Source organism: Ursus arctos, unplaced genomic scaffold (genome assembly GCF_023065955.2).
Source record: "Ursus arctos isolate Adak ecotype North America unplaced genomic scaffold, UrsArc2.0 scaffold_24, whole genome shotgun sequence".
Lineage (NCBI taxonomy): Eukaryota > Metazoa > Chordata > Mammalia > Carnivora > Ursidae > Ursus > Ursus arctos.
Genome location: NW_026622919.1, coordinates 2,577,178 through 2,598,489, shown reverse-complemented (window position 1 = coordinate 2,598,489; position 21,312 = coordinate 2,577,178). Strand labels below are relative to the sequence as shown.

The 21,312-nt window shown below is 59.1% G+C and overlaps 1 protein-coding gene across 4 annotated transcripts in view; it reads right to left on the bottom strand.

The window, feature by feature from the left end:
• The window catches only part of TBC1D16 (TBC1 domain family member 16), a 74,411-nt gene that overhangs the window by 45,180 nt on the left and 7,919 nt on the right, over positions 1 to 21,312 (bottom strand). For all 4 annotated transcript variants that reach the window (XM_048227088.2, XM_048227092.2, XM_044378797.3 and 1 more), the window contains exons 2-3: positions 16,492 to 16,730; positions 13,317 to 13,905 (exon numbers count right to left, since the gene is read on the bottom strand). In XM_048227088.2, coding sequence (XP_048083045.1) covers positions 13,317 to 13,905; positions 16,492 to 16,669 — 767 coding nt within the window. In that variant the 5' untranslated portion in view covers positions 16,670 to 16,730. The remainder of the gene's footprint in view (positions 1 to 13,316; positions 13,906 to 16,491; positions 16,731 to 21,312) is intronic.

Here is a 21,312-nt window from a genome sequence, read left to right as displayed (position 1 = left end):
GCTGGCAATGATGTGGGGTGGGGGGAGGTCATGTGGCAACTCTCTACCCGAACCACCCAGAGAGGAGGGGCAAGGTCAGTGAGGAGCAAGGAGAGGCTGCAAACAGAGGCCACGGGGAGGGAGCATCCGGTGGTGCCACAGCGGAGGGCGCCTGGCCTGGGTCTGAGCTTGCGTCCCCTCCCCGAGGGCACACAGCCAGCCCTGTAACTGGCCGCGCTTGCCTGCAGGCACTGGCGGGTTCCCATCTTAGCAAACCAGCCGAGAAGGAGGAGGTAGAGAGGAAGGGCCGCAACAAAGGGGAGGGGAGGTCCCCCCATGAGGGGGTCGCTCCGCTCGGCCGGAGGCTGCAGGGCGGGGTGCCGGGGAGGGACCGGGAAGCCAGGCGGGCGCTGCGGGCAGGGGACACCCCCGGCTGATTTGGAGGAAGCCTGCCATCTGCTGGGCGCGCGAAGTGCCACCTCCAGGGAAATGGAGTTTCAGGGGGCGGTGTCGGCCGGCCTTGTCCTTCCTGGGGGAGGCCGCACGGCCCTGAGGCCCGGGCAGACCTGATCCTGCTGTGGGCCGGGGACCGCGGGCAAGCCGGGGACCGCGGGTGGGCTGCTCCGCGAAGATCTGGGCCGGTGGCCCGGGGCACTCACGCGCACTCCTGTCCCCCGCCCCGCCGGGCTGCCCGGGAAGCAGCTCCTCGCACGTCTGCCCCGGGCCGACAAAGACGGCTCTCTGCAGGCTCCCCTGGCCCTGCGGGGCGCACAATGCGCCCTTTCACCCCAGGTGGCTCTGGCGGAGCGTGGCGACCTCCCTGGGGTGCCTGGCTGGCTCCTGGCCCTACACTTCACTGCTCGCGGTTTGGAAGCTCAAGGAACTGTCACTTGCAACTACCGTCAGGGAAGCTTCTCAGACGTGACATCCACATTTGTCATGTTGCCCCTACCCATGGGGGACAGCCTAGGAGCCTCTGTCTGTCCACACTCTCCCAAAACGGGGGGCCCATGACCCCAATTAAACGGTGGCCACCGGATCACCAGAATGGGGAGCACGGAGAGCGTGCAGTGAGCCTGCTGTCACTCGACACCCTTCCAGGCAGCCCGGCAGCCTGCCAGGCTCGGAGAGAGACCGTAGCTACCAAAAATAATCCTTCCAGTGTTTAAATATTTACAGAAGCAAGACAGACCCTGGTGCCTCTACCATCTAGAGAGTCCGGCCCTAACCGCCAGCCCTGGGGCTCCTGGGAGAGGCCACACTGCCCACCCGCCCCCTCTGCCGGGTCCAGGGTCTTACTTACCCCCCACCTCCCTGACGTTTATGGGCCTCCTTCCAGTGACCCACAAGACAGCCACCCTCCGCCTTCCAGAACATTCCCACTTCCAGCTTCTGACTCCCATGTTCCACGACCCTGGCAGGCACCTCCTTCCTACAGCCCTTTCAGGCTCCAAAGCCTCTCAGGACAGGTCCCCCCTTCTTGAAAGGGTTTGCACCCCATTTTGGAGATCATCAAACAAACCCTAAGAGCAGAGGGGAGGGGTGTGCCGTCTACCCTGGGCCGGTCTCCATGCCCCCCTTTCTCCCGGGGACCTAAGGCTGAGATGGGGGTGAGGCCCCTGCCATGGTTCTCAGGAGCCCTTAGGGGCCGCACCCCATGCTGGCCTCATGGACGCATCGGTCAGTGTGCCCACCGCATGGAGGAGAAAGGGGGGCAGTGAGGGTCGGGACTTGCCAGGGCACGTGGCCGGGCAGCGCTGGGATGGGACCCGCGGCTCGGTTCCAGCGCAGCCACACGCGGGGACCATCTGTGTCACCGCCTGCCAAGAAGGAAGCCAGGGACTCGTTCCAGGCTCACACCGGGGTCCAGGCCTCTGCTCTCAATGGGCAGGATCATCAGGGAAACCATACTTCAGGTTCCCCGAAGCAAGGAAGCATGTTCTGGATAGAGGTGGGGGGGGCTACCGGGAGCCCGTCGTCCCCTGTGCATCACGGGTGTTTGAGGAACGCGGGTTGAAGAGAACAGAAAACCCAAGTGAAAACGTCCTTTCTGATTACCCTGCTGGGAATGAATGCTAAGGCAAACAGAGTGGGTACGAGGACATTTCAATCAAAAGATAAAGGTCAGGGGCGCCTGGGTGGCTCAGTCCGTGAAGCATCCCACTCTTGATTTCAGATCGGGTCGTGATCTCAGGGTTGTGAGATCGAGCCCCGTGTCGGGCTCCATGCTCACTGGGGAGCCTGCGTGGGATTCCTCCTCAGCCCCTCCCCCTGCTCTCTCTCTTTCTTGCTTTAAAATAAATCAATAAACCTTTAAAAAAAGAGACCAAGTTCATTCGCCACTGCTTCTTGCTTTCAGGGAGAATTTCATCGGTATTGGGTTACATTGCAACAGCCAGACATGGGTCCCCAAAGACAGAGCGTGAGCTCCCCGTCTCACCTGGGAGGCGCTGCCACGTCACTGCCTCTGTGACCTCACGTTTAGGTCTCTCAGAAGCTGCTGCAGGCCTTGCGCCCTGTGGAGCCCCTGCTGGGGCTGCTGATGCAACACCCAGGGACCCCCAGGGACCCAGGCTTCCTGCTCCTGAAGGCGGCTCCGTGCAGTCGGAGCAGAAGAGCTCCCCGGAGAGCATCCCTCCAGCCCCCGTGCAACAAATCATCCACGGTTGCGTCAAGGACCCCCAGAGGGGCTGTCATGGTTTGTGAGCAGAGCAGGGAAGGACAACAGGCCTCCTGCAGCAGGGGCACCAAGTCCCCAGGGAGTGCTCCCTCTCCTGGAGGCTGAGCTTCCTTCTTGGTTCTGGAGGGCTTGATGCGCTTCTTTCCTCCGCTGTCCCGACAGCTTTAACAGAAAGAGGCCGGCTTTCCGCGGGGCTGATGGTCCTTTGCAGGGCAGTCAGCAACAGCATGATTTCAAGGGGACCCACCAGGTGCAATCACTTCCTTGGGTGACACCCTTGGCTGGGGACCTCCAGAGTCCCTGCTGGGGGGGGGGGTCAGGTCTGCAGGACCTCCCTAGCAGGGGCAACAGCTGCCCAGCCTTTATGGACAAAGAGAGAGGGACGTCCAGGGAAAAGGGCTGCCAGAAAAATCTAAACAAAAAGAGCAGGACGCCAACCTGAGCCGGCCAACGCAGTGGCCCCTAGCCACACGTGGCATCAAGCACGTGAAGGATGGCGGGTTAACACTGAGACGCGTTCTACGGGTAAAGTACACGTGGGGTTCCCAAGACGCAGTCCGGAGACAGACTGTAAACTCTTCTTACCAATAACGGGACATTGATTACATGTTGCCATGGTAATATTTGGGGTATGCTGAATAACTGTTAAAATTAATTTTACATGTCTCTTTTTCACTTTTTAAAAAGGGTAGCTGTTAGACCCACACAAATGTGCCCAACCGATTTTTGGCAAAGACGCAAAAGCAATTCGATGGCGGGATGGTCTTCTCGGTGGTGCCGAGCTGGCGTATGGGAGCCGAGGGGTGTCTCAGCTGGGCTGGTGGTGACACAAAGCTATGCCACTGCTCAGAGCTCTGCACGCACGGGGCCACCGATGGGCGCTGGGAGAACCGGAGAGACCTGCGGCACCGGAGTACCCGCCTCGACTGGCTGGCTTGGAAGGTGTACTGTGGTTTCAGGCGGATGTTGCCATTGGGGGAGGCTGGCTAAGGGGTTCATGAGATCTCCCTGTTCATGGTTTTCTGCAGCTTCCCGTGACTCTATAGTTATTTCAAAATCAAGTGTTCAAAAACGAGACTATTAGAAAATTTTAAGCCATGTATGGGGGCTCAACATTACATTTTTACTGGTCAGGGCTGGTTGAGACCAGAATCAGCACATTATGGCCCCCGCGGTCTGTCCCTGCGCGGCCCAAGAGCTGAGAACTTGTTTTTAAAAGCAGATTTAATTTTCTAGGGCAGTTTTGGGTTTACAGAAAAACGGAGTAGAAGATTCCTAGACATCCCCCCAACACACACACGCACATGATTTCCCTGTTATTAACATCTTGCATTAGCACGGTACGCTTATTATAATTGATGAACCAACGGCAATTCATTACCATTAATAACCAAAGGTCCACAGTTCGCACGGGTTCATCTTGGGCTTGTACGCTCTGTGGGTTTGGTGGACGTACGATGCCACACGCCTGCCATTACGATGATATCCAGAGTAGCCTCACTGCCCTGAGAGTCCTCTGTGCCCTGTCTACAGCCTCCCGCTCCGCAGGGAGCCCCGGCCCCCCATCCTCCCACTGTGCCAGACTCTGCCTTCCCCAAAATGTCGTGCGGCTGGAGTCCCACGGCCCACAGCCTTCAGACGGACTCCTCTCACTTAGCGATGCGCATTCCCCGTCGTGCCAGGTCTTCTTAGGACTTGACCGCTCACTGTTTGTTTCCAGCAATGACAGAGTCCCCTGGTCTGGAGGGACCACAGTTTACTTGTCCGCTCCCCTGCCGGAGGACATCTTGTTTGCTCCCAAGTGGTGGCAGTTACGACAGCGTTGCCATAAGCATCTATGGGCAGGTTTTTGTGCAAAGATCGGTTTTGAACATTTTTCAGCATTGAAACAAATCAAAAGGAACAGAGTATTTCATGATACATGAACACTCTATGAATTTCAAATTTCAGGGTCCATAAATAAAGTTTTATTGGAACCCGGCCACACCCAACCGCGTGCAAATACAGCTAGAGGCTGCTTTCTCTCCAAAGCCGGTCTCTCTCAGCCAGGAACTCGTGCGCTGTGACCCCAGGCAAGCGACACGAGCTGTCAGCGCCTCTGCTCTCTCTCAACTGGGTAAGAGCGGCACCGGCCCTGGGCCTTGTTTCAAGGATTCAGTGCGCCAGCCCTCACTAAGCCTATGCTGGGTTGAATCCTGTCCCCTAAACTCGTGTCCACCCGGAGTCTCCCAACACGACCTTCTTTGGAAACGGGGTCTTTACAGAGGTAGTCGGTCAAGCGTCTCACGATGAGGGGGCCCTAGAGTTAGAGTCGGCCCGACACACAGCGAGCAGAGTCCTAACAAGAAGAGGCGTCCGGACACCCGGAGGAGAAGGCCACGTGAGGACAGAGGCAGGGATGGAGGGACGCGGCCATAAGAAACGCCTGGAGCCCCCCAAAGTGGGCAGAGGGAGAAGGGATCCTCCCCAGACACCTCGATCTCAGGCCTCCAGCCTCCAGACCGAGAGAATCCGTTTCTGCTGTTCTCAGCGGCTGGTTTGTGCTCCTTCCTCCCGGCAGCGCCAGGACGCCAACACAAAGCACTTCCCATCGGGCGGGCCGCTGTCAGGTGCCCGGCAGGCGTCCCTGTCCTGCTGGCCGTGCTGGTAACGTCTACTGCTGACCCATGGGGGGCTGAGTTCTCCCCACCTGCTGTCCTTTACCTCCTTACTTTATCCCCACAATGGCCCCATTTCACAGATGAGGAAACCAAGGCACGGGGAGGGGAGATAAAACATGTTGTCACACCCTAGGGGTCGTCGTGGCGCTGAGGGTCACAGCTGTGTCTGACCACAGAGCTCGCCATGACTCTGAGCCCTGCAGGACCCATGGGGCCTCGCCCGACCAAGCCCTCCTGTCCCTTCCCTGCCCAGATGGTTCCCCTGAGTTGGACATCGAAGGACGGGGCAGTGTCGAGGCCCAGCCTGGGCTCCCGGGCAGCCTCTCTGAGCTCCCGGAGCCACTGGCAGCACCACCTGCTAAGGGGCTCCCACGACGGAGGGAGATGGTGAAGGGCACGTCCTTGGCCCTGGACACCCGCCAGGCTTCCTAGCACCCGGAGGCCGCGGGCCAGCCACAGACCTCAGACCTGCCGGCTGCCCTTCCCGAAGCAGCTTCCTTCAGACCCGGGGGTCGGCCACCCCGGGCGAGGGGAGCAGCTGGTGACTGCCACCTTGACTGGAGGGGGGGCCCGCGGAGGGGAGGGAGGGGAGCCGGCGCGCAGCCTGCCGAGTGCTACAGAAACATAAGACAAGATTAGTCCTAACGAAGCACAGAACAGATTGCTGGGTGTCGGGAGATGGGATGTTTTAAAGAAATAAATCTCAGCTCCCGGCTACAGAAGCACAAACAAACCCAAACAACAGATCTTTGGAAGCTGCCAGCTTCCCGGCTGCCAGGCTGCTGCTGAGGGCCCAGGAGGGGCGAGGGCGGGTGTTCTGGAGCATCCTCGGGGCATCGGGGCGCCCGGGCAGGCCCACAGCAGGGCGCAGAGGCAGCTTCCCGAAACCTCAAGGGAGGGGACACTCCCCTACCTCTCCGCCACCCCATCTCCCGCCAGTTCCTGGCTGCCCCACCTCCTGGCTCTCCGGGACCCGCAGCTGGTCTGGCAGACGGGCATCCTCTCTCCTGGGTAGTGGAGGCCACCCCCCAGGGCTCCCCCACCCCCATCTGGTCCTGCTGCTGCTGCAGGGGCCTCCTGGGACATTCTCCAGTGCAAACACGCTGTCACCGCGCCTGGAGGCTCCCCCGTCCCTCCAACCCCCTGGTCTGCTTGGGTCACCTCCTTCTTGCCCCCTCCCCTGCACGGGCACCCTGCTGGCTGGAGGAGGCCGTGCGGAGAAAGAACGGCCAGGCTATCTGTGAAAACCGCCAGCAGCGACTGAGAACTGTGGTCTCACACCACCTGCCGCCCTCGACTGGCTTAGGGGGACCCTGGATGGCAACCCCAGATCCCTCTTGACAGCTCCCTGGCAGCGACACCTCCGGGCATTTAGACCTGGGCCACCGAGCCCGCAGCTTCCAGATCCTTCTGAGAGGCTGGAGTTCTCGCTTCATTTCTGTCCCCTGGCACGCAGGCCAGTTACACCGACAGGGACGATAGATATCAATAATTCAGCCTTTACGGTTGATAGCCTGGTGTCATGCAGCCTTTTCCTCCTAAAGGCAAAAAGCACTTAAGATACCATTTATTTCCGCCTCGCGTCCGGCGGGGGGGCCTGGAGCCGGGCAGGGATGCCCCTCCTCTCCAGCTTCTGCCTGTGGCTTCAAGGCCACCCGAACCCTCCGGCACCCCTGGGAAACCCGCCACGGGGGAGGGGCACCTGGCCGCTGGCTCTGTGACCCTTTTCCTTCAACAGAATCCGGAGGGCTCCCTGTGCCACCTTCATCCTCCCCACGGGGACTGTCTCGTGGGGACCAGCACTGCCCGACATGGAACCTTCCGGCCTTGTGGGGCTATCGAAATTTAAATTCGCTGTGGACCAACAAAATTAAAAACCCAGCTGCTCAGTCGCAACAGGTCCATTTCCAGGGCTTGACAGCCACACGTGGCCGGTAACGACCGCCTGGACAGCGTCCACTGCTGCAGAAAGTCCTGAAGGACTGTGCTGCTAAGACAGACCCGTAAGGCTTGTGAGAGAGCAACAGTGCGAGGCCGTGGATTTCAAGCGCAGCTCGGACAAGGTGCCCAGGGAGCAGGGGCTCTGCAGAGCTGCAGTGCTGCCTGGAAGAGGGTCTTCCCCGCCCGCGGGCTGGTGGGCTCGCCTGGGCTTCCTCGGCACAGGGAACATTCCAGCTGCAGGCAGCAAGGCTGGGGAACGGTGGAACGGTGGGCCGGCTCGGGAGGGCTGGCAGTGCACGTGGGGGAAGCGCGAGAGCAAAGGCTGGAGGCAGGTGGGCATCCGAGCAGGACCCCGAGGGCAGGTGGGCCCAGCGGTCACCAGCCCGCATCCCCCCGGGGCCTGTGCCCTGCTCGCTAGACCCGTGTCTGAGCGGGCTGGGCCACGGCACCCAGGAAGCCACCGTGAGAGGCCACCAGCGAGTTCTGTAACTCCGCACGCCACCCTTCACTTGGGACGCCACCCTGAGAGCAGGCGCCAGGAACGACAAGAGGACCCAGGGAGACGGGAAACAACAGCCTCTCCCCGGGGCAGGGGCACAGCTCTGGGGACTAGCTGGCAGATCACCGGCGTCAGGGTTGCCGGCCGGACCTCAGTGACCGGCGAGCGCGAGGGAGCATTTTCACAGACAAGTGTGCAGGCCGGGCCGGGTAAGCCGGTCTGAGTTGGGCAGCACTTTAACTGGCTATCTTGTTTTAAAACTCAGTTTTTATCATAAAATGAATACAACCACAGAATAACATTTTTGAAAATCGAGAAAAGGAAAACATTACTCAAAATCACACTATCCTAACGTTTTGGCACGGGGTCCTCTCAACCTGTGCTGTGAGGTGGCTGCACACGCCATTTAAATTTAGATTCCCAGGGCGCCCGGGTGGCTCAGTCGTTAAGCATCTGCCTTCGGCTCAGGGCGTGATCTCAGGGTCCTGGGATCGAGCCCCACGTCAGGCTCCTCCGCTGGGAGCCTGCTTCTTCCTCTCCCACTCCCCCTGCTTGTGTTCCCTCTCTCGCTGGCTGTCTCTCTCTCTCTGTCAAATAAATAAATAAAATCTTTAAAAATAAATAAATAAATTTAGATCCCTCCACGTTACCTAAAATTAAAATGCAGTGCCGACGTCACACTGGCCACATTTCCAGAGATCCCCAGCTGCATGTGGGAGGCCAGTGGCTACGATGTCAGAGGCACAGAGCTGGAGTCTGTCGGGCGTGGCACGAGGTTCTCGTGGGCCTCCCTGCTCTGGATGGCCTCACCCGCGCTCAGGGGCCTTTTCATAGACTTTAGCCAAAATGTGCGTGGGATTTGCTGCTGAGACGCTGTGAATCTCCACGGGACAGCTCAGCCTTTGTGAGCACTGCGTGTCCTTCCTTCTGGTGGCACTGAGGACCTAAACATTCGGGAGTCGCAGACACTTGCAGAAATCAGGGGGTGCCCGCTCCTCAGAAAAATCCGCGCCCGTGAGCACACAGACAAAAAGTGGCCTACGATTTCAGGGGCTCACTGACCCCAGATAAAACTCCCTTGTCTGGTGGGGTGAACCAGAGCTGAGCTAGCTCCTTCTCGGCTGCTGGACACTGAAACTCTTTCCCCCTTTTCTCCGTTATAAAAAGTACTGTAATGAACATCTTCATGCAAGTGTTTTATTCTGTAATTCACATTATTTCTTAGAATGCGTTCAGAAGACATTCGATATAGGAGACAGGAGCTGTGTTCAGCCCTTCACACACATGGCTGATGCACTTCCTGGGGTGGGGGCGATCGGCAGGCCACCCGGGGGGTCCACAGGGGGGTCTTACTATATCACACCCTCACCCCCCGGCCCTTCAGACCAGACCGGACAGCTTCCAGGACAGATGAATGACGGGCTGGCTACTGACCTTGCTGCTGACCTTGCCCGATGGTCGTGCTCACCTGCATGCCAATCCCAAGCCCTAATTCCTGATGCTGTGCAATGCACAGCACTCGGGGAGCCACGGAACCCAGCCCTGCTCCGGGACTCAGACCTTGGCCAGAGCAGCAGCTCTCCTCGGCCACCCATTCCCCAGTGGGCCTTGACCAGTCATTCGGCAGAGGATTTCCGGCCATCACTGTGCTGGGAGCAGGGCAGTGGGAGGGGGGCGGGGGGGGCTAGAGCAGGTGCCTTGGCCATCTAGGAACCGGGTCCTGCCTGGCTATGCCCCACAGGTAGCACACGAATGGTCACTGCCCTTCTGTGAACCAGCCATCACGTAACGAAACGTTGGAAGGAGTCTCAGATGCAGGGCGGGGTGGGGGGCTACTCCTCCTCGCCCATCTCCAGCCCGCAGTCGGCCTCCACGTGTAGTTCTTCGGTTCTGCCACTAGAGGGATCCCGTGAGCCAGCCTGCCTGCACCCCTCCCGGGGACCCAGTTCCCAGTTACCTTAGGAGCCTTGGCTCCAGGAGCAGCTATGGGCACATGCCAGTCCTCAAAGCCAAGCCGGGCTGCGGGGTGTCTGCTCCAGCCAATGCCGGCGCTCTGGACCTCGCCCAGACTCCCTCTGTCCAAGGCACCAGGACCACGCCTCTCTCCCTGAGGTCCCCTTCAGAGCCACGGCTGTCAACCAGGCGGCACGCTGGGAGCCCCTGGGCCCCGCTCCCAGCAGCTCTGGCTTAGTTGGTCTGGCTGCCACCTGGGCATTAGGCGTTTCCAAGGCTGCCCGAGGCACCTCACCTGCAGCCGGGTGGGGAGTGCCTGTCTATAGGGTCCAGTACGGCTGACCCTTTAGTGCAGGATTTCCAGCCCCATCACTGGGTGGGCTCTGGGGGGGGGGGTGGGAGGGGGCGGAGGGGCACCACCCTTGCTTCCACGGTCTCCGGTGTGGTGGCTCGGAGAGTAAAGGAGCAAGCGAACGTGCACTGCAGGGACTGGCCCAGCGCCCAAATCTGGCTCTCATTGCAATGGCCTGTGAAAAATGCAGATTCCAGGGTCCGCCCCAGCGCCTTCCCACATCTGCTTTTTAAAGCCCCAGCAACCTGTCAATGCGCGGCTGGGCCCGGAACCAGTGTGCCTCCACGTAACACCCATTGGGTCCTCTCTGGGACGTACATCAACCCCCCCGCCCCCCCCCCCCCCCGGCTGAGAACAGGCTCCCGCCAGGAGGCAGGGAGGGCTCCCGGCCGTCTCTGTCCTGTCGCAGCACAAAGCCTCAGCCTAACCGGACTGCTCGGGCCAGAAGAGCAGGTGTTCCGGAATTGCCGGGACTGTGTGGATGAGGCCCCTCCCCGACCATACCACGGTCTTCTGCACCCACTCAGAGATCAGCCCGTGGTCTGTGACGCAGCTCTGAGCAAACATGACCCCACACGAAACTGGGTGGGGCCGGGGTCTGGAAAGCAAACAAGGTTCCGGAATCGTTACCACCGAAGGCCTCCCAACACCACCGCCGAACCCCCGCACCCGAGAGACGCCCCCCGGCTTTCACTCGGGAGTCTGCACGCGGTGCCGATTGGGGCTCTCGCATCCAGCTGCAGTCAGAACCGCCTGGAATATTAGTCAGCCACGGACAGGAGGCCCTGACATGTGCTTCGTCGGGGACACCGTGCTCAGTCAAAGCCAGACACAAACAGCCACGTGTGGCACGATTCCACTTACAGGAGACCCCCACAGCGGGCAAACCCACAGAGACAGAAGGTAGGTGAGTGGTTGCCGGGGCTGGGGGAGGGCACATGGGGAGTGGTGGCCTAGTGGGTATGGGGCTTCCTTTTGGGGTGAGGACAAAGTTCGGGGACTAGACAGCGGTCACTGTTGTACAACACTGAATGCGCTACACGCCACGGAATTGTACGATTTTAAGTGGCTACGGCGGCAAATCTTAATGTTACGTGTATGTTACCACAATTAGAAAAACAATTTCCCTACTCTGGGGCGCCCCTGTCTGTCTGGGAAGGGTTTTCAGCCTCGGTGCCGAGACACGTGGACAGACTCACTCCGTCATGGGGGGCTGTCCTGGCGAGTGTGGGGCGTTCAGCAGCATCCCTGGCCTCCACCCACCAGAGGCCAATCACATCCCCATCCTCAGTTGTCCTGAGACTGCCACATGTCCCCTAGGGCAGAATCGGCCCCAGGTGAGAATCAGTGCTCTAGAAGCATCTGGAATTGCCTGGGAGATTCTCACAAGCAGCCGGGGTAGAGAACCAGCAAGGCAGACGGAGGGGAAGAGGAGGCCAACATGCATTCACTGGCTAACCCCGTACAACGGATGTTACTGTCCTCATCTCATGAATGAGGAGACGGAAGTTCTAAGAAGACACAGCACTTTCCCAGGCTCATGCCAACCAGGTCTCCTGAATTCCCAAATCCAAGCTCCTTACGTGATTGGGGGCCCTGCAGGGCCCCTTACACCAGGCCCTAGTTCTGGTTCTGCCACTAAGATCTTAGCCATGAGACCATAGACCAGGCCCAGCACACCTGAGTCACAGTAAGGATGGGAGCTCGGAATCTGTCCCTCCACCTGGGCCCTGGGGGTGCTGGGCACCTTCCTCTCCCTCCACCTGGGCCCTGGGGGTGCTGGGCACCTGCAGGTCTCGCCGCGCTGGCCAGTGGCACCACCAGGGGGAGCTCTGAACAAGCCCTGTGGTGGGAAGCCAGGCTTGGGTTCCATTCCCAGCCTGGTTCCCTGGTGGGAAACACCACCCAGTTCAGGGAGCCTCCTCGGGTACCACCGACCGCCCCCTTCACTTGCGTCTCCAATACTTGAGACAGAGGGAGTCAGTCCACCCTCAGGCTCTAACGGACCACATCTTACTGGGGGAATAAAATCAGGGACAAATCCATCTTAAATTCCTTCTCCTTTGCTCCCGGGCTTACGTCTGTCCTGTGTGACCTCATGTGCTCCAGGGGTGGGGCAGAGCCAGCTGGGGTCAAATCCAGCTCCGCTAGCTGACTGGCTTTGTGACCTCCGCCAAGTTCAATAACCTCTCTGAGCCTCGCCTTCCCTTTCCGCGTACGGGGTGATGTTAGGACTTGCCTCACAGGGCTTGGGGTGGTTGTGAGCGTGAGCTTAAGCGATCCGTGGCACACACCCGGTGCCCACGCAACACGTGGACCATCCACCCCGGCCCGCGCCTGGCTCACGGCTCGAGTTCAACGTTCGCGTGCCAGCTGAATACCTCCACGGCTAGGAGCATGATCTCCACTGTCTACCCAGAAATCTAACGAGAGTGAGGACCACGGCCAGAGCACAGGAAGGGGCTGCCAAAGTCGGGGCGGCCCATCCTGTGCAGGCCCTGGCCGCTCCATGTTAGTGCAAGCCTCACTGTTCACGAGCCTTGCGCACGCCCACCGCTGTGAGGCCCCACGGACCCCTAATGATGCTGCGTGGTGTCCACTACACGGTACGACACCCTCCCCCATCAGGTGCACCCCAGGGCGAGGCACGTCCTGCCCCACCTGGCCCCTGCCTGTGCGGCTGGAGCCAGCGAGGCTGCCGCTGTGCCCAGGCATCTGGTTCCCCTGGGCTCTCAGGCTATAGAGGGAAAGCCACTGACATTCCCCCCAGGACTGTGCTCCAGCCTTTTATAGCTCGAGGGTCTGGGCAGAAAGGCTAAGGTTCCCCCTGGGGCCAGGGGGCTGGGGTCACGTGCCTGGCTTGGCTGCAACACCATAAGACTTAAGCTACCAGCCAGGAGTCTCCAAGCATGCCTGGGGTCTGTGGGATGGCCGACAATCTAGTGTCCCCCCAGTGATAAGAATGGGGACACCAGGATTCCCAGGGCTGGCAGGGACGGCTTGTCCTAAGTGAGGCCGCCGAGGGGAACGGAGGGGGAGAGAAGATGGAACCCTGCACTGCGTGTCCTTCACCATCGCCTCGGGCAGCATCAATGACGGGACACGGGTTCCAAGGTCCCGGCACGGGGAGAGCTGGATCCCAGCAGGGTGAGACACAGGCCGTCCTCAGCACTCAGGGAGCAGAGCCCGACACACGACTTGCCCCCCACGAGGCCCCCGGGGCAGGCCTCGGGGGTCAGACTCAGGACTCACCCGCTCTCGCTGTCCAGGAACACAGAGCTGCCGCTGTCCACAAGGGCCGCGCTGATGGGTGAGAGGCAGAAAGGCGAAGAGAAGGCGTCGGAATCCGAGTCGAAGGAGCTGTCCCTGCTCACACCGTCCGCCGACAGCTCCAGGGAGCCCTCCTCCTCGCTGGCCTCGGGCCGCGGCTCCCGCCCCTCCTCGGTCCCGTCCTGCGAGCTGACTGCCGACAGGATCCCGGAGTCGCTGTGGGCTGGTGGAGGGGCCATCCCCAAGCCCTGGGCCGGCTTCTCCCCGTCCTCGGAAGGGGGGGAAGGGCTGACGCGCACGGCGTCCTGGACGCTCTGTGCCACCACCAGGGTGTCCTCGTCTCTGGGGATCAGGGCGGGCCTGGGCTCCGTAGGGGAGGGCTGGTGGGGGGTCCCCAAGCTCTGGGCGCGCCGGCCCCGCGGGCGGGGCACCTTGCGCACGGGGGAGCTCTCGGGGGTGATGTACCGCAGCGCCTCCTCGTCCTGCCTCTGGATCCGAGAGTTGGGGACCCATGCGAGGACAAGGGTGCTCCCCAGCAGCTCATCCTTCTCCATGTACAAGCACAGGTAGCCTGGGGGGGTCAGGAGGACAGGCAGGTTAGGGACCCTGGTGCCTCTGTCTGGAATCTGGTAGAGGCCACGCCCTGGTCAGTCAGGTCGTGGGGCTGGGCAGGCGCCGGCTTCACACACAGCCCGGCCCCAAGCACAGCACGGCCGGGGGCGCGGTCAGGCTTGCGGTGAGTGAAAGCTGGGGGCACTTAGCAGATTCGGGGGCACTGGGCTCCCGGGCAGTGGTCTGTCGTTGCTTTTCCACGCACGGGGAGCCCTCCTCCAGCTCAGAACCCCACCCGGCCACAGTCTGGGGCCCCGGAGCTTTCACTCCGCAGCCAGCCTCCGGGTCTGGGCGAGCCCGGGGGCCCAGGAGCCCTGCTTCACCGCGGCTGGGAGCAACGGAAGCTGCGGGCTCTATTTCTATTTCAGACAAAATAAATCCAAAGAGGGGTGTTTGGGCATTTTCCGGTCAGCCGGATCTCAGTGTGTCTTCTTTAATGCAGCTCTCCGGAAGAAGGGGCCGTCCCCGATGTCAGGCACCAGGTGCGGACGTGGGCCGAGAAGAGCGGTCCCCCTCTGAGGCGGCAGCCAGCGGGTGGGCTCTCTGGGCCCCTGGACACTCAGTCTGGGGGGAAGGCGGTATTTCCTGCCACATCAGGATGTCCTGGTTTCTGGGCTGATCATGCCAGGTGCCCAGGCCTCCTGGTCTCTGCTTTGGAAAGCCCCCGGGGCCGGAGCTGGGCCCTCACACGCCTCGGGGCTCTGAGAACCCGCGCCAGCGTCTCCTGAGCTGAGCTCCCATTTCCAGAAGAGGTGGGGACACTCAGTGACATCGGCAAGGTGCAGGGGAGGCCTCGCGTTTCCACACCCTCAGCTCCTGGGCCTCGGGGGACTGGGAAGGGAGCCCCAGGCCTCCGCCCCCACCCCCCACCCGGCCTTCCATCACAACAGCATCACCAGGACGCTCCCCGAAGGCTGTGCTGTTCTTTCCAATTTAGAGCAGAAGAGCTAACACTCTCAGACCCGGCCCCAGAAACTCTGACTCCTCGAATCCTCAGAGCTGGCCCCGTGGTCAGGCGTCCACGGCCGTGGGCCGCCCAGAGCCTGCACCCCCTTCTAGAGCACTCCTGGGGGACGCAGGACCCTGGATTCCCTGTCTACACAGCCCAGACGGGCGTCCAGGGCCTGCTCCTGAGCTGTCTGTGGGGGCTGTGGACGGGCTGGGGTGTCCACACGTGCACGCCTGAGGTCCCTCATAGCGTAGGAAATCTCCCGCTTTGGAACCTGCAGGGCCCATGACTCCAGATCTGCACCTGACCATCTGGGTGACTGTGAGGATAGACTTATCGAGGTGGGAATAGTTCATGAACATAATTTAAACTTTTTGTATTTTAATTAATTTATTCAGTATTTTGTTGACACATAATTTGCATACCGCAAAGTGCTCAGGCCTGATTGTAATTTATAGCTTTCAGATGTTCTGACATGTGGTGTGGGGCCTCCGTGTGCGCTGGGTGGGCAAGTCCACAGGCGGCAGCCAGCTGCAGGTGCCCTGGGGGCCCTGAGCGTCCTCCAGCAGCCTGGGGAAGCTGCAGGAAGAATGAGAAGGGCCCAGAGCCTGCCCTTGCCCCACCTCCACCCTGGGCTAACGCTGGGAGTGGCCCAGCCTCTCTGACCACCAGCCTCCTCATCCAAAAACGAGGCCTGCCCAGGGCTCTGGGCACTCTCACGACGTTCACATGCAGATAAAATAAGCAATCTATGTATTTGTTGCAAGTCGTTTGCACAAACGACAAACGACCACACAGGCTTGGGTATCACTAACCCATCATTTTGTCCCTTCCATGGTGGGGGGCAGCAGGGCTGAGGGAAGTCAGAGCCCGGGGGCTACGACCAGATCTAACAGTCTCGGATCTGCGGCCGGCCGAGCACAGCCACGGTCAGGTACCCGTCCCAGAAGAGAAGCGCATGTTTTGCTCAGTGCTGTGACCCTCAGCCCCGCCCTGCACAGGGCAGCTGGCCACCGTGTCTTTGTGACTCGGCACAAGAGAGCAAAGCCGCTGTCACCACAGGGAAGTATCCCACCCCAGGCGCAGGCAGGCCCTGGTGCTGGGGTGTCCTGGTCCCTGCAGACCCCTGCGGAGAGTTTCCTGCCCCAGTGGGGTTAGAGGATGGCAGGAGACAGGACTGGTGACTTCCACGTCTCCAGAGTCCCACGCCTGTCCCACGGTCCACCTGGTTCTCATCACAGCCTTCTGGGCTGTGGGAAGGGAAGCAGCCGCCAGGCCTAGCCTGCGGGGTGTGCTCCTGCCACTGGAGGGGGCCTGGGGTACTGGCCAGCACCCCCAGAGGATGGCTGTGCACTTCCCTGCCTGCAGGCTCCCTGCTCCCAGCAGCCCTGGCGTGACCTAACGTCCTCCTCTGAGGCCGATTCCCCTTCAACTGTCCCACCCCACGTGTGTAAGTTAAAGGTCACCAGCCCCTTTGAGGATGGGGAAATTAGGACAAATGGGGAAGAGACACAAAAGCTTTCCGAAGCTGTGGCTTGGTTACTTTAGAAAGAGAAGTGGGCCCCTCCGCCCAGGCCTGCCCAGCTCCTGGCTCACCTGGATGGTGCTCCCCCAGCCCCTGCAGCCCCTCTGGGGGGTGCACGCAGACATTGTTCTTGGAGTAGATGATCTCCCCATCCAGGATGGAGGGGGGCCCGCCACCGCTGCCCGGGGTGAGGGTCAGGAGGTCCGAGGCTTTGGAGGAGGCCCGGCGAAGGAGACGGCCCAGAGACATTGCCGGGGGAGTGTTTCCATCCTCCGCACGCTTCGCCCAGGCGGGGCTCGTCCAGACGTGGCTGGGGGAGAAAGACACGGAGGAGGGCGTCAGGCCAAGGTCATGGGCTTGGGGCAGGTGTCCTTGGCGCTGCGTCCTGCCTCCCAGCAGTAAGCTTGAGATGGATGGTGGTTCAGGAACTGCAGCGACGGGTCCTGCTAGCACAAGGCCACGTGGCATCATGGACGTCTGGGGCCGGGTCGTTCCCAGTGCTGGAGGCGACCCTGGTCTCCACCCACTGCATGCCACCAGCAGCGCCCTTCCCACTACAACAACTAGAAATGTTTCCAGGCATGGCGAATGTCCCCCGGGGGCCAAACCACCCGTCACAGGGGCTCTGCTCTCCCACGGCGATCTCATAAAACTTCCAGACTTCTCTTCGCTCAGTTTTTACCCTGTGTCTGTGCCAACAAGGCTTCCCTTCCTGAACTTCTCACCCCTCCGCTGGGCTTCCCAGGGCGCGTGCTCCTTCCTCCATCCCGTCCTTCCCGGCCTCCTCCGTCCCCCGCACCCTGGCAGCCCCAGGCCCGGCCTCATGTCCCGACCCACGACGGATCATCTCAGCTGGGAAGAGTGTCACAAGCAGTATTTGAACGACCCAAGTTCACCCACAACTCATTCTTTAAAAAAATAAACGATAGGGGCGCCTGGCCGGCTCAGTGGGAGGAGCGTGTCACTTCCAATCTCGGGGTCGTGAGTTTGAGCCCCGTGTGGGGTGTTGAGATTACGTAAATAAATAAAAATTAAAAAATAAACAAGAAACAAAAGGATTCAATGCAGTATACCTACAGGACTCCTAGAGGTTCACCAAAAGGAGCAGAATGGTGACTCACAGACGAGTGAACGGAAGAGCTGATAAAAAGGACGAATTCTCAGTCTAAATGAAAGCCCAACACCCAGCAGACGGGCCGAAAGCAATTTTTATTTGAGCCAAAAGCCCAAAATCAACATCACGTGCTCTGTGAACCAACCAGATGCTTCCCATCGGTCAAGCCCCCGAACGCAGACCACCAAACGGAGCCACATGTGGAACGAGCCACCGGTGTGAGCTAGCCCGCGTAGGTGAAGACGTGCGCTCAGAGCCTCACTGCCCCCGGCCGGAGACAGTTCATGCCTGAGACTCAGACCTCGCTGGGCAGGGTGCCGGCCGGCCTCAGGGGCCGGGGGCGTCTACAGAGGGCTTCACCTTCCCCTCTTTGAAAGAAGAAAAAAGGCAGGAAGCCAATGTGATAAAGTCATCGACGGACGGATGGATGAACTAAATGTGGTCCAGCCACACAACGGAATATTATTCAGCCTTAAGAAGGAAGGACATCCCGACGCGGGCCACGTGGGTGGACCTTGAGGACACTGCTCAGGGGAGTCAGCTGTCACAAAAGGACGAATAGTATAGGATTCCACATACACGAGGCCCCTGGAGTCGTCAGATTCATAGAGAAGGTAGGATGGGGGGGGGGGGTGCCAGGGGCTGGGGGAGGGGATGGGGCGTTAGTGTTTTGGGGGCCAGAGTTTCAGTTTGGGACAATGACAACGTTCTGGACTCAGATGGTGGTGATGGTCCGACAACAGTGTGAATATATTTCATGCCACTGACCTTGCATTTAGTAAGAGGGTACATTTTCTTTTCTTTTAAAGATTTTTTATTTATGTGACAGAGAGATAGCTACCGAGAGAGGGAACACAGCAGGGGAGAGGGAGAGGAAGAAGCAGGCTCCCAGCCAAGGAGCCCGATGTGGGACTCGATCCCAGGACCCCGGGATCACACCCTGAGCCGAAGGCAGGCGCCCAACGACTGAGCCACCCAGGCGCCCCAATAAATAAATTTTTTGAACCATCAACCGGGTATATTACATTGTTTTTTGAACTTTCTGCGTTTTGTACGCTTTCCCCAAATCGAGAGCTGGCTGGGGATGTTCCCCGAGTGGGGCTCTTCCTGCTTGAGGGTTTGCACGGGCTTATGGGACGGAGGGCCGGGGCTCAGTGTGTCCTTCACTGTCTCGAGGCCAGGGGGCTCCATGCGGGATCCCCAGTCCCCCTGGCTCTCTGAGGGCCCCTCCTGTGCCCCCAGCTCTGTCCTCGGGTCTCCCCGAAAAGGGCACTAACTCTCCCAAGCACAAGATTCTTCTAAACGCTTCCTGCCAGCCTGAAATCACCCTTCCCTTTTCTGCAGCTTTACCTAGAAAGACCCATCGCTCCCTGCTCCCAATTCACTGGGATTCCCGGTATTGGCATCACCTTGAAGACCACGGTTCTGGGACCCTCACCTCCTTAGCCACAAGCCAAGGGCGTCCCTCTGCTCTTGGCTGCGTCCAGGGTCCTGAAACCACCAGCTCTTCCCAACCCACCGCTCGCAGGCTTCTCCCATGTCAACACTTTCAATGATCCCTCGGCCCGGGGAGGGGGTGGCAAGCTGGTTCCGAGGACCAGAGAGTAATCGTCCGGCTCCACGGCACCCGGTCCCGCAGTGAGTAAGCCACCGCCGACTGTCACCAGTAGGACTGTCTGTGACCCAGTGATTAACAGACACTCTCACCTGAATCTCACAAGTCTCCATGTGTCACAAAAAATTCTCCTTTCAATTTTTTTTCAACCATTTAAAAATATAAAATCCATCCTGAGCTCGAAGACTAGAAAACAAGCAGAAAGCTCGATTTGGCTCTTGGGCTGCAAAGAGGTGACCCCTGGCTCCGACCACGTTCTGGATACTTGACCCCTCTCTACCCAACCTCCCTCCAGGCCAGCCTCTCTGGGAAGCCTTCCTGGCCTCTCCAGGTTGAGAGGGTGTCCACCCCTTGTCTCCCCCACTGGTTGAATTTCAAGGCACGCCGGAGCACCTGACAACCTCGGTACGAAATCCTTTAAAAAAATCACACGGCCCCTACATATCATGTTCTGTCCAACTAATGGTCTAGAAAAACGATATTGCTATTCTAATGATGATTCTGTTGTCCAGAATATTTCTAGGATTCAGGAATCATTCCAGAATGACAAGGTCCCTTAATGAGCCGTACAAGAAAACGAGTCTCTTCTTCCTAGACCAGCACTGCCCAGTAGAAATGTAATTCGACCACAGACGCAATCCCAAACCTCCCACTAGCCACATTTTAAAAAAAGTAAACCAAAATGAGGAAGATTCATTTTGGTAACATACTTTGAGTTCACTCGTTCTTTCCCAGACAGCATCATTTCGGCATGTCATCAACATGAGAACAATTACTGACGAGCTGCTTTCCGCTCCCCCCGCCTCTGGAGTCGGTGTCTGTTTTGCATTGAGTGCCCCTCAGCTGGGACCAGCCACATGGCAGGGGCTCGTGGCCTCCGCGTGGGCGAGCTGGAGCCTCACCTCCTGCGGGGCCTCTCATGCTGTCCCGTAGTTAATCCTTCCAACCGCCAGGCCTGGCTGCAAACAACTCTCAGCTGATTCTAAAAACCAAACCGTCTTTCCCTGAAGACGTTTGCCACCGTGGAGGATAATCAAAAGAATGTGCTGGAAGATTTGAAGGGGACCCCAGAACACAAGCGCTCACAATCCAGCATTTTTGCACACGCCAGACGCGGATCGGATGCTCCGTGTCACGGGGGCTCTGGCGGATGCGTCCTTTTAAAAGCGAGGTTTTGCAAATGAGAAGACGGGTTCCGAGCATCCAGGTCACTCAGTGAACAGAAACACTTGGCTCCTTAGACCTTTGCCCTCTGTGCTCAGAGTTTGGCTCCCACCCCACCCCTGCCACCTGGGCGGGCGGGGGACAGTCCCCCCAGCCCTGGCCCAGAGTGTCTTGCAGAAGGCCATGCTCTGGGGGTGTCCATCAAACACCCCCCCAAATATTCACTCTTCGGACACTTCCCACTTACTCTAAGTGTGAGCCGACTTCGTTGAAATGAAACCTGGTTCCCGACCTCTGCTCTCTATCTGCTACACCGGAGACAGTCCTTGACCTATTTTTGAATGCTTTTGTGTGTGTGTGTGTGTGTGTGTAAATGAGGCAACAAGCTCAGAGAAGTACAAAGAAAAACACAAGCTCCTTAAATCACAGGATCCAAAACCATTTGTGTTTTCTCCTATCTCCTGTGCCTATCTTAAAAAAAAGCCAAGACTCCCCGCTGGGATGACCTCGGGTCTTGCTTTCAGTCGCATCATAACTGTATTTTTCCACGTGTTAATGAGTCAAAGTGTATGTCTTCCCCACACCCCCCAAATCCCATGTTGAAGCTCAAACCCCCAGCACCTCAGAATGTGGCTGTATTCAGAGACAGGTCGCTACAGAGGTGATTAAATTGGAATTAGGCCATTAGGCCGGCCCGAATCCAATGTGGCTGGTGTCCTTTAAAAAGAGGAAATTTGGAGGCGTCTGCATGGCTCAGTCGGTGAAGTGTCTGCCTTCGGCTCAGGTCATGATCCCAGGGTCCTGGGATCGAGCCCCACATCGGGCTCCCTGCTCAGCAGAGAGTCTGTTTCTCCCTCTGCCTCCGCTACTCTGCCTACTTTCTCTCTCTCTCTCTCTATCAAATAAATAAATAAAATCTTAAAAAAAAAAAAAAAGAGGAAATTTGGAGATAGACAGGGTGTCCAGAATGGGGCACAGGTCCAGGGAGAGGCAATATCG